General features: G+C 43.5%; 1 protein-coding gene across 1 annotated transcript in view; it reads right to left on the reverse strand.

Moving 5' to 3' along the window:
• trabd2a (TraB domain containing 2A) overlaps positions 1–4,132 on the reverse strand; it is a gene marked incomplete at its 3' end in the record, with an annotated part of 64,147 nt that extends 60,015 nt beyond the window's left edge. The window contains exons 1-2 of the mRNA XM_079582619.1: positions 3,526–4,132; positions 1,596–2,156 (exon numbers count right to left, since the gene is read on the reverse strand). Coding sequence (XP_079438745.1) covers positions 1,596–2,156; positions 3,526–3,627 — 663 coding nt within the window. The 5' untranslated portion in view covers positions 3,628–4,132. The remainder of the gene's footprint in view (positions 1–1,595; positions 2,157–3,525) is intronic.
• Positions 4,133–12,120: the final 7,988 nt, after the last annotated feature.

The following is a 12,120-nucleotide window of genomic DNA, read 5'->3' on the forward strand; positions in this document are numbered from 1 at the left end:
ACAATTACACAACACATGTTAAAGCATAAGTAACTCATGCCCCTAGAGGCCATAAGCGCCACTGCAGGTGTTGTAGCATGTTAAGTTTTTTTCTTACTATCAATTGTCCGTGAGAGTAAATACTACGCTGATAGAAAAGACAAAAGGAGAGGGATTTTTTCACTCAAACTTGGCTGTAAATACTGCTATAGTGGTGCTAGCCCGCAGTTAGCTTTGCACATGAGCTTCTTCGTGATTCTACTAGTATGTATTGTGCCTCCGATCCGGTGCAAGGAAAGTTGCAAGGGTGTTTTTTTTGGCCAGAGACACCAGGGGGAGATGAAAGACCCCCCAATCATCCCATCAACACTTGTATCACCTACAGAGAGACTAGGAAAAGGATTAATTATGGTAAACAAGTTACTTACTTAAAGTAAAGGGGGAGTCATTTGCAGTGGTTGTGTAACTGTAGCAAAGGTTTTCAAAGCTGTCAGCTGGATTGGATTGTTTGAATTGACACTTCTTCATGGTTATCTGATCAAGTTTATTCATTTAACCTTTAGATCAGTGTGGTTTAAACTCTGAGAGGAGGAGCTGGACTGAGTGAAACTAGCGATGGTACAGAGTTTGATCAGATGAGCAGGGAAAAGTGGCAAAACATCCACAACTCAAACAACCCAGTCCAGGTGATAACTTTAAACATTTTTACTACGCCAGATTATTCCAACTGATCTCACATGTGTGTGTAATGTTAACATCAGGATCACTGTGACTAGCGTGCGTAGGCTATATGTTACACTGGACAATGCTGTGTACACTGGTGGAGCTCACTGGCACATCTGTGGGTCATTATTCGAGCTTCAATTTGGGAAATTACACCCATAACTACCAGAAATCACATCTTTGTAAACATTGCATTTGGTTTTCATAGAGAAGTCAGCCATCAAAGTGCACTTTCTGTAAATAATGTCACCTGTTCTCCTAAAAGTCTTATCCTAAACAGTGATCATGTCAAACACGCTGTTGGGGGCCAAGAGATTAGTTTGTCAATCGCATCAGGGTTCCCACGTCTCACGCATTGACCCTGTGACACATGCCATGCCTATCACACGCCACACCTTGCATTCCCTTGCTGAAAACCTTTACGAAGATGTGAGTTTTAATTATAAACTCTATGGCTGAATGTTATCAGCGAGAAGCTTCTTCTCACTCTGAAACTCCTCTCTCTCCGCTTCGTTAGATTTGTGTGTGGCTGTTCGGGGATTATGCTGCTGTTTGTGGCACGGAGAGAGAACGAGTCTCTGTAAAACCAAACCCGCGCACAGGCTCAGTGTCTCACCGGTTATAATTTCCAGTGACACACGCAGAAACGGGATTAAGCAGGAGATATATTTTATCTGTATAATCAGGGAACGTAAAAGCCTCATTATGTTGTGCCCTCATGAGAACTTTTGACCCTGGTGTCAAAAAGCAAGCAACTGTTAGAGTGAGCTAACCTGCAATTGTACCACCAGCACATCACCCACCCCGAACATCTTTTGCCAAGCATTGATCGAAGCACATTGTATTCTGCATACTTCAATACAATACTGCACACAACAGAAAAGCGCACTGACCTGAGAGAAGTTGAGTCCATTAAGTGGGTGACACTGTTCCTCCACCTTCTCCACTGCACCGGTTCTCTTCCGCATCCTCTCCGCCTCCTGGGCTAAGTAGAGGTCCAAAACCGGCACCCCGCGAGTCTTAATATCAGCCTCTGTCAAAGAGTTCACCATAAGCATAACCCAAACGGGACGCTTTCTCTCCCAGTTCCCCGCAATGGCATTGAACAAGTAGTCCGCATACAGCCCCTTCCCTCTCTGGTCCGGGGTCATCCAGGAGGGCATCATGAGCTTCACATACTCCAAATGTCTCTTCAGCCGGCGGTAGATGTCTCTTGGAAGGACGTCCTGCAAGTTCTCGCCCTGAGGCAGGAGCTGGCAGCTGGTCAGGGCTGATATGGTGTAAGGGTCGGTGAGGTCCAGTTCAAAGTAGACAATGTTGCTCTCCTGGAAGGCCTGCTTGGAGTTCTCAGGGATGTAGTCCCAAACGCGGGTGTAGGGAACATGTATTGTCCCGTAGAAGTAAGATGGTGGGTCCCGTTTGATGGTCCAGAGGAAGGAGTTGAGTTCACTTTGCTGAGGAAGAGTTTGGAGAGAGTGGGGAGACCGATGTGAGTTGTCAGTTTTGAATAAGTAACATTTGTCTCACAGATTTAACATGGTTGCAGTGTGTAAGAGTACGGCACCCATTTATATATAAACAACAAAACATCGACAACAGGAGAGCATTTATACTGCACTCAATAACCACCTTACGTCAAGTCAAGTTACTGCTCCGGTATTCATAACACACTGTTTTAACTTTAACACAACTCTTTGCATAAGTAAGCTTATTGTGATGTATTTTTATTGATAATTTATATGCATTGCATAGTGCTCAAGACAGAGCGAGTCCAAACAAGACTTAAAAATAGTGCTCAAGACAGAGCAAAATAGTGCTCAAGACAGAGCGAAATAGTGCTCAAGACAGAGCGAGTCCAAACAAGACTTAAAAATAGTGCTCAAGACAGATGGAAATAGTGCTCAAGACAGATGGAAATAGTGCTCAAGACAGATGGAAATAGTGCTCAAGACAGATGGAAATAGTGCTCAAGACAGATGGAAATAGTGCTCAAGACAGAGCGAGTCCAAACAAGACTTAAAAATAGTGCTCAAGAATCTTAACAAGACTTAAAAATGCATATAACTGAAAGTATTTTATCTGCACTCTTGCCTCTTACTGTAATTGATTAGTTTTATGTTGATGTTTTTATTGATTCTATTTGCTTTCTTGTATTTATGCAACTGTGAAGCACTTTGAATTGCCTTGTGTATGAAATGTGCTCTACAAATAAACTTGCCTTGCCTTGCATTATTATTAGTAGCAGTAGTAGTTCAACAGGTTAGAAAGGAAAGTGGAAAGTGCTCAATTTTGGAGAGATTGACGTAACCATACATATGCTGAGATTGGTTATTTATATGAATGTGTAAAGGATAAACAGTGAGTTAAAAAAGAACAGTGTGCAGACTTTATCCCTCGGCCTGTCATGATCTGATGATAAATGTGTTGGGTTTTCTAAATGCACAATGTCTTCCTGGTCCTAGTCCTGGTATCACTCGGGGGCTCTGCAGAATTTCAGCCACACTAAAGCTGTCTGACACCAAGCAGCACTCGGGCTGTTTATTAGACCGACTGTTAACACGCTGATAATGACTTATTAACAGGCCACTTAGGACCCCGGCGCCAAATAAACAACGTCCCACTGGAGCGGACTGGAGCTTTTTTGTGTGTTGCTTGATCTTAGTTCCATTAGTGGATGAAAGGCGCCGACTCAAACCGTCTTAATCAGGTGAAAAGCTGAGGAGAAACTTTGACGAAACGTGTGCGTAAAGGTGCACGTGACCACGGTCTCAGCTTATTGCTCCCGTTTGAAAGCGTGAAAAATAGCCCACACATGTGACTTACTTTACGGTTCAGCTCGCAGTTCTCCGAGTCTTTCAGCCACTGGTCAGCCCGGGCCAGGAGAATGAGACATGACTGAATGAGCGCTGCCACGGCTCCCCGCATCGTAGCTCTCTCTGCGGAGGAACAACGTGGACGGGAGCGTGTTTGCTTCACACACACACACACACACCAAAACAGCGTGTCAAACTGCGGGGGAAAGGCGCCTTCTATTCCCACGACTTCGGCTCCATGTGGCCGCGTGGGACAACCGGACAACACTCGCTACACAGACATGGTCATGTTGCTGGCCGCGCACGGGGCAGGGAAGGACCGCGGCTCCACTCTCACATGTGACCCGTTACGACGCGAAGACATCGGGCTTGCTCAGGGGGTCACATCACCAGCTTGCGTCCGAGTCTCCGCTGTTCCTTCTCAAACACTCTTAATCCCAAAGGTTAAACGCTCCAGCAGGTCCACGTTGCGTCACTCTATCGTTGTTGTTTTTTTGCGTTTAAAGGAAAATTGTGCGTAAAACTTCAGAGCCGCGTCCGAGTGACTACGTGAGCTAGCTCGTAGTTTCCAAGGAGAGGTCTCCAGCCAACACCCTCAAGTCGCTCCCCCTTCAGCGTGTGTGAGAGCATCTTTGTCGGCCATGCAACTCGACCATAGGCAAACCTACCCCCTGGGTCGCCCATCCCTCCCTCCGCTGCTCCCCGCACACGCGCGCGCACAGCAGCCATCAGGTAATAACAACTGCGTTTGTAAAGCGTAAAGACGACTTCCCATCAAAAGAATCTGCACATTGGGCCGCGTTCATACTTTTTTAATTCATACTTTTTTTGTTGATTTGCATTTTTTTTGTGTGTGTGAGAGAATGGACTGATCTGTTCCAGTTTGTGACGTTACTTTTGAGGTTTAAGGCAGCCTTTATTTGCGTTATTATTAATGTAGGCCTTGTTTTGCAGCAGGGAATTCCGCCGTTTCTGTCTGTTTGCGTGTTTCTAGTCTGGCAGTGGGCTATTTCTGTTTTTGTTGTCGTCTATTACGCCCATTGTGAGGCCTTTGAGGCGGGTGCCAGTGAGATTCCAGGGGAAGATTGGCCCCGCTGTTAATGCCTACAAACTGCGGGCATTACCATAAGAAAGAGCGCAATAACAGCACTCGGGCAAAAGCAAGAGTGAGGGCAGACACACGGGCGAACAGGTCAGGTTCTGTATCAGCTGACGTCGTGTCTCTCATCTACCCATTAGGGCGAGTTAAAGCCACACCGCGTACAATTTCACCCAATAAATACAATCGGAATACAAGCATTTATTTGATGAATTATTTATCAATGAAAAAATACCTCATAAGATGCTGTGAGCGGTTTACCTTTACTAAGACACAGGGGCGGACTGGCCATATGTCCATTTTGGAAGAGCACAGAAGGGCCACTGGCTCTATAGGGCCACCGGTCCCGCCTCAACCGAGCTTTACCCAAATCTAAAAGCTAAAAAGAAAAGCATCAAAATAGCGAGAAAAAGAGGATGAAAAGTCAACAAAAACATGAGGAAAAACACGGACAAAAAAAACCCCTGCAAAACGTGAGAAAAAATGATGGAAAAAATAATTAAAAAAAACAAAAATATGACAAAAATGTGGCGACGTGACGAAAAGTTTCCGTCACTTTTGTAGGCCTTAGCTTTCAAATGAGGCGTTACATTGTTGCACTCCAATCGAGACGCTTTTAGATTTGGGTAAAGCCCGGTATAAAAAAAAAAAAAAACATGAATCTAAAAGGAATTCCGTGGAGTCTGGTGCACCACAAGGTTCAATTTTGGGACCATTATTATTTATCATATATTATTAATGATTTTGCTTCTGTTTCTACGGCCACCTTTCCCGTTCTTTTTGCTGATGATGCCAGTCAAAAAAATAATTTAAAAAAGCCGAACTGGGGAAAATGCACTCGTTCATGTTAAGGCGGGTGGTAAAAGGTTAAAATATGTATTTGTGGAAGTGTCACAATTACTCTAATTTGGGCCAGGCTGGTCAGAGTCCAGGGCTGTTTTTCAGTCCCAGTCCGCCCCTGCTAAGACATGACTGTAGCTTTACCAGGAGTGGGTACGTCTCCAGCTCGTCTCCATGGAGATGTGACTAAATTCAGTAGTAGCCTATATTTGAGATTTAAGCACGTTAGGTCCTCATTCAAACCCACTTCAAAACAGCATTTTCTGTGTCCGGCACCAGCAGGTCATTGGGAACATGTTTTGTATTGGTGGCAACAGTAGAGTCCAAAATGTTGCGCAGTGTGCCTTTAAACGTGAGGAGAGAAGGCGAGCTGTGACATCCAGATGATCAACATTTGTGCTCGTGTCCCTCGTGAGTAATAACTCGGCTGGTAATTATCCAAAAGTCCCCAAACACCCCGAGGTCCGCTTCGTCCGCGGCTTTGCAGAGAGCAGGACGTATGTTGGCAGACGTCTGAGTAAATACCTTTGTTTACGCAAGAAATGCTGCCCCCGGGCCGTAGTTTGATGGGCGAATGTTTGCCGACAAATAGATCAGGGCGCACAGAAGAAATGATGAGTTCGGGGCCTTTTTTGCCATCTGTCGCGACCGGCTGAGGAAGTTAGCCTTTGTGCAGCGACAAACTTTGCATATGAAATAAAGAATGATTTATGTAACGCCACGAATAACACGGATAACACATATTTTATGAAACGTTTGAGACAAATGACCAAAACTGCACGTCAAATCACAGCAAGATAAAGGTCGGTTTCAGCGCCCTCTGGTGGAATCCGAGAGTACAAAGCGCTGTTTCGGAAATTGTATCAAAAATGTTGCCTGCTTTTAACGTCGTTCAGGGGCGGACTGGGACTGAAAAAACAGCCCTGGACTCTGTGACCAGCCTGGCCCAACCACCCGCCTTAAAGGAGCGCATTTTCTCCAGTTCGGCTTTACCCAAATCCCTTAGCTTCTCGACTGGAGAGCAACAATGTAACGTCTCATTTGAAAGCGAAGACCTGAAAAAGTGATTGTAACATTTTGTCATATTTTTGTCGTTTTTTCACTACTTTTTTGTGGATTTTTATTGCGTTTTTTTTTGCGTCATTCTTTGTTGCGTTTTTGTCACTTTTTTGGTTGCTTTTTTCCTTGCTTTGTTGTTGTGTTTTTGTTGACTTTTCGTCACATTTTTCACCACTTTTTGTGTTGCTTTTCCGGCACATTTTTGCTTTCTTTTCATCCTCTTTTTTGACGCTATTTTGATGCTTTTCTTTTTAGCTTATAGATATGGGTAAAGCTCGGTACGTCATTGAGAAATATGATTAAAATTAGGTGATCAGGTGACCTACGGAAAGCACTAAGCCTATTATGCCTATTGCTGTTTGTCACCCAGATCCTCTTGCTCCACAGATCCGGGCCTGAGTTTGCAAAATTCCCATTGGATGAAAGTAGCACTCTTTTGGTCCAACTTCATGTTCCCTTTGCACAAAACAAAATGAATTTGAAAAGATTTGTGGCCTCATTAGTTTGTCACTGGTTTATATATAAATGAAAGAAGAGTGCATTCTGTGCGTCATGTTGACCTAGAGCAGGGGTGTCCAAAGTGCGGCCCGGGGGCCAAATGCGGCCCTCAGACCAATTTATGGTGGCCCTCTTGCTGCATCGGTACACATCACCAGAGATGGACCTTTTCATTTGAAATGTAATAATTCTATACAATTCTAACCTAACAACTAACATTTTGTTGTGAGACAGAGCTGGCATGAAGGTTTTAAGCTTAAATAGAGGCATGGGGCACAATTTAAACCTCTGCTAGTCGAAGGTTTTGCGGCACTAACTACTGATCTACGGCCCTTCACCCCGTGTACACTTCAATATGCGGCCCCCCATGAAAAAAGTTTGGACACCCCTGACCTAGAGAAAAGATCAAATCAAATGTACAATGTCTGCATCCAACAAAACAAAACCATATTGTTTAGTTTTCTTCTGCCCATTGTCACAACAGCACAATAATCACAGGACTTCACATACGGTAAAAGATGCTTCATTTACAAAATAAAATGTGTATTTGGTGAATCTCAGAGTGAGTTACAACACATTTTTACATTCAGCCTGAATGCGGTTTGATGGCTTGCTTTTTTTCTGTTTATGGAAGAATAAGATGAAGGCAATGCGGCCATTCATGGGCTTTTTATTAGTGTATCTAAAGGAACTTAAAAAGGACACCTGCATCTGCTTCCGCCTGCCTCTTTTAAGAGCGTCAGAAGTGTGTTATTTGTAAAGGAGCATCTGTTTGAGTCTGCGACGCGCACACATGTTCTTTATTGCTTTCATTGGGCAGAGCCTGTTTCATATCGACACGTATGGCCCATATTCCTCTAGTCGGCCGTAATTTGCATTAAGCTATGAATAAATCATGGGTGTCACATGGCTTTATGAACACACTATGGCATTCTTCTATCTTGGGCGTCCTCTGAAGCCTGTCCGTTTTATCTCGTCTCACTTTGTTGTTTTGTTATCGCTGTATCAAACGCTGCTCTGTTTTTGAAGCCTCTGCCGGACTAAGTGACCCGAGTCAATGTTGATCCCGCACTACATCTGTACATTTCCACTTGAAAGTGTCCGTTTGTTCGGATCAAACGCAAGTGTGGTCTTCTGAGGGCTCCAGTGTAAACAGTTAGAGCGTCTCCGCCATCAAAGGACCCTCACAATATGGACTTGATCACATATGTTTCGATTTATGGAGCTTCTGGTGGAGGATACATTGGATCCTGTCAGGTGTCAGGGAGGCTGTTTGTCTTTTATTCTCATTGGGGGGAAAACATAATCCTGGCCCACATCTTGCATGTCCGCTGCTGCTTTTAAGTGACCACAGAGAACCCGTGTTTCCCATAAGTGTTAGATTGAGTTATTCATCATGTTAGAAGAGGAGACAGAGGCTTCCAGGAACTGTGAATGCGAGTTCATCTGACTCAGTGCTTTTGGTCAGAGTTCTCTTCCTCCTCAGTCTCCTGCTTACGTGATAGTTGTATTAAGGCATGCACTGAGAGAGGTGCTGGAGTATTATAAAGAAGTCAAATTTCCACCACTCACAAGTAAAGTATTTTGACTCATCTTCATTACTCCCACAGTGCGTTCATACCCGTCTGTCTATTATTATGTTAAGTATGAATCAGCTTGTTTGATCTTATTAGGGTCGAGCTCCATCAGGCCTGGCGAAGGAGCTCTTATTATCATAAAGAAGAGTAAGATCATATTAATTTTAAAATTAGCATTTTGTAGTAATGATAGGCTATTTAGGCATTCGTTGACATTTATAGCTCTCTATAGAGTGTTCTGCCCCATAAAAATGAGACAAAAGACTTTCTTAACCACTTGACCCCCTCCTTCACCGAGCATATTTTCCCCAGTTCGGCTTTACCCAAATCTAACTGATCTTAACGGATCATTTTTTCCTTGCAATGCTGCCGTGCCGTTTTCATCTTTGCTTTCTTCTTGTTTTTGTCACTATTTTTGATGCTTTATTTAAAGGAACAGGCCACCGTTTTTCCCATACTGAGATATGTTCTTACCTGAGCTTAGACGAGTTGATGCGTACCCGCGTACTGTGCTCAGTCACGCACAGTAACCAAAGTTAGCATTTGGTCTCTCCCAGCATATTCCTATAGCTCCAAACGGGGGTGAAGTTGGAAGCTGCCACGCCCTGCACTCACAAAAAACAGGCAGGTATGTATAAACTCTTCTAAGCTCAGGTAAGAACATATCACAGTATGGAAGAACTGCCAGCCCTCAGTCACGCAAAAAGACCAAAGATGTTGGTAGCATTTGGCATCTCCCAGTGTATTCCTATAGCTCCAAACGGGGGGGGGGGGGGGGGGGGAGTTAGAAGAGACCAAGCTCTTCCACGGGCACGCACAACGACCAGACAGGTACGCATCAACTCGTCTAAGCTCAGGTAAGAAGATATCTCAACGGTGGCCAGTTCCTTTAAAGAAGTTTTCAGATTTTGGTAAAGCCAAACTGGAGAAAATGTGCTCCAATGTGGAAAGACGAAACAAAAATTTGATTGTTTCTTCCCAAATCAAAAGTAGAAGTAAAAAGTACTGTGCAACAAACCTACAAGTTACATGAGTAAACGTAACTGAGTATCACCTTACTGTGGAGGTCTTCTGTTTTCACCTATTGATCTTTTCTGTCATTGTGGCTTCACACAACTTCCTTTGCTTGTTCCGAGTGCCAATCTAACCTGACCAATCCCATGGCCAAGCAGTGTTTGTGCGTCACTTTGACATTTTTACCCCTATTACCCAGGTTAAGTTACTCTATTCATCTATAGCGTGCTCAAATCAGCAGCAAACCACCTGTGAAATTCACTATATGTCGAACCATCTGCCTGCTTTAAACAGCCCTCATTTTACAAAAACAAACATAGCATTAATGGGAGCCGAGGAGACATGAACACGGGGAGCTGGGTTGGAAGTGGTCGGGTGACGGAGCAGTTAGTCAGAGCTTCAAAGCGACGATAATGTTCATGGTTAGGTAGACTTTACTGGAATTGCGGGTGTCCAGGCCCTCTGTGGTGGAGACAAATTCCGGCCTCTGTATCTGATCCAGCTCGAAGTATCCCGTGACACTCGGCTCAGTTTGATGAAATGTGTTTTTAACATTTGGCAGAGAATGCAATGTTGTAAAATGCATGTTGTAAAAGCCCACTCGGTGTCCTTGTGTGGTTTTTGTTTTGCACATTGTGGTCACTTTCCTTTGGCCTTTGATTGTGTTTGTAAATGCTTTTCTTCCTTCATTAGGCACTCGCTCACCCGTTCACACTCTCATTCAGCGTCGTCAGACACTGGAGGCACCTGCGGGATTCGAACTCGCTCACCGCCACTGTCGCCTGTGTGTGAAGCAGTCTCCTCCAACTACACCTCCATTTTAGTCTATATATTCAGTTTATTTTTTTTAGGAAGACACAAAGAGCCCACTTATGTCTTTTGACTTGAAAAATTACTGCCAGTTGACAAAAAGTAAAAAAAAAAAAAAAAACATTATTTGTATTCTCAGTAACAACTAACTGTGTTTCTGTTACAGCTGTCGTGGTTCCGTCTGAGGGATTTTCCTCTTGTTTAGGGGAGACCAGGGGTAGTTGTCACGCGGGGTAATTTGGCTTTGTATAGCCACACTAGAGGGCGCTGTACACTGGTACTTATATATATAATATGTGTATTGGTATTCCTCTTCTCTTCCAATAATAACTTTCTCATTTGGACTGAAGACATGAGGACAGGGCACATTTGAATGTTTTTTATGCCTTCTCCCAAACTTTAACGTTTAGCCTATTTTTGTAGTGAGAGCTTTCCTTTTGTTAGTGCCTTAAACAAAAGACACTGATTTGAAAGTTTGCTTTGATTTGATCCGTTTTAGAGCTAACATGCTAAAGCCGTTTTGTTGGTAAAGTGGACACTCGGGGTTATTTGTCATAAAAACCGAGGGGTTATTTGTCATGTGGGGTATAACATGGTGGAACTTTTTTTCTTTTGGGTCTAATGTTTTTATGATCACTTTATTTTAAAAGTATATTTTATAGAGCCTGTATGTTTAGTTATTCAGTGAATTTGAACATTTTACACCTCACAGAGCATTTAGCAAAAAATAAAACAACAACAGTGAGTTTATCTAGTATTGCTTTGCTACTGTTTTAAAATGTATTGTGTCCTTTTATCTCAAACAGCAAAAAACGTTACAAAGGTTCAAATATAAAATGTCAAGTTAACATCAAAAACTCCATTAGTGACAACCAACCCCACACATTGTGACAACTTGCCCTGCATTTGGGGCACATTGTCACAGTCGGTTAATAACAATTTATTGTAATGTGAAGAAAAAGACAGGGAGGTCTCCTTCAAGTCAAGGGTTCAAGCTTTCATTTAATGCAGGTCTGACTCTTGTGGGATTTTCTATTGATGAGCAGCAAAGTCTAGAAAAATAGCCCCGGTTGTCCCTACTTATGGAACGTTTTATTTATTTTAGTGTGTATTTGACCTTTTAGTGACCTGGCGGCTGTATGGGTTGTTTGCATGGAGCCTTTACTTTCCAGCCTGCCTCCAGGATTACTTGTTTCAAATACATTGACATGAAGCTCATCACGTTACTTCAAGGAAAAGTAAAGTAGTGACCAGAATAATTAAGAGTAAAAAAGTACCTGGGGGAAAAATGTGCTGCTTGATTCCATCATCTTTGTAAACGTTTCTATTCATTTTTGTGGGTAATGGATCTTGGAACTTTTGTAGAAGATCTGTCAAAGATTAGAGGTGATATAATAGCATGTCCTGGGTCTGTTGTTGCAATAAAGCAATCCAAGCATTGCACACTGATCTACAAATGAAGCACTGCCTCCATCTCTGTCATAGCAGAGCCAGCGCTCGAGACAGGGGTTCAGAGTGGCTGAGAGGGACCTCAGTGCGGGGCTGAGGTCAGCAGCTTTGACTCCCATCAGGACTGTAGCACGTCTGTAGAGAGTGAGAGGATGGAGGAGTGTGAAGGAATGCAGCTGTTCAAATAGGTCTTTGATTTAGTGGTCACGGCACCAGAGTGACTCACTGTGGAGACAGCAGCAGAGGATCGTACTACTGC

This window comes from Gobius niger (genome assembly GCF_951799975.1).
Source record: "Gobius niger genome assembly, chromosome: 2".
NCBI lineage: Eukaryota > Metazoa > Chordata > Actinopteri > Gobiiformes > Gobiidae > Gobius > Gobius niger.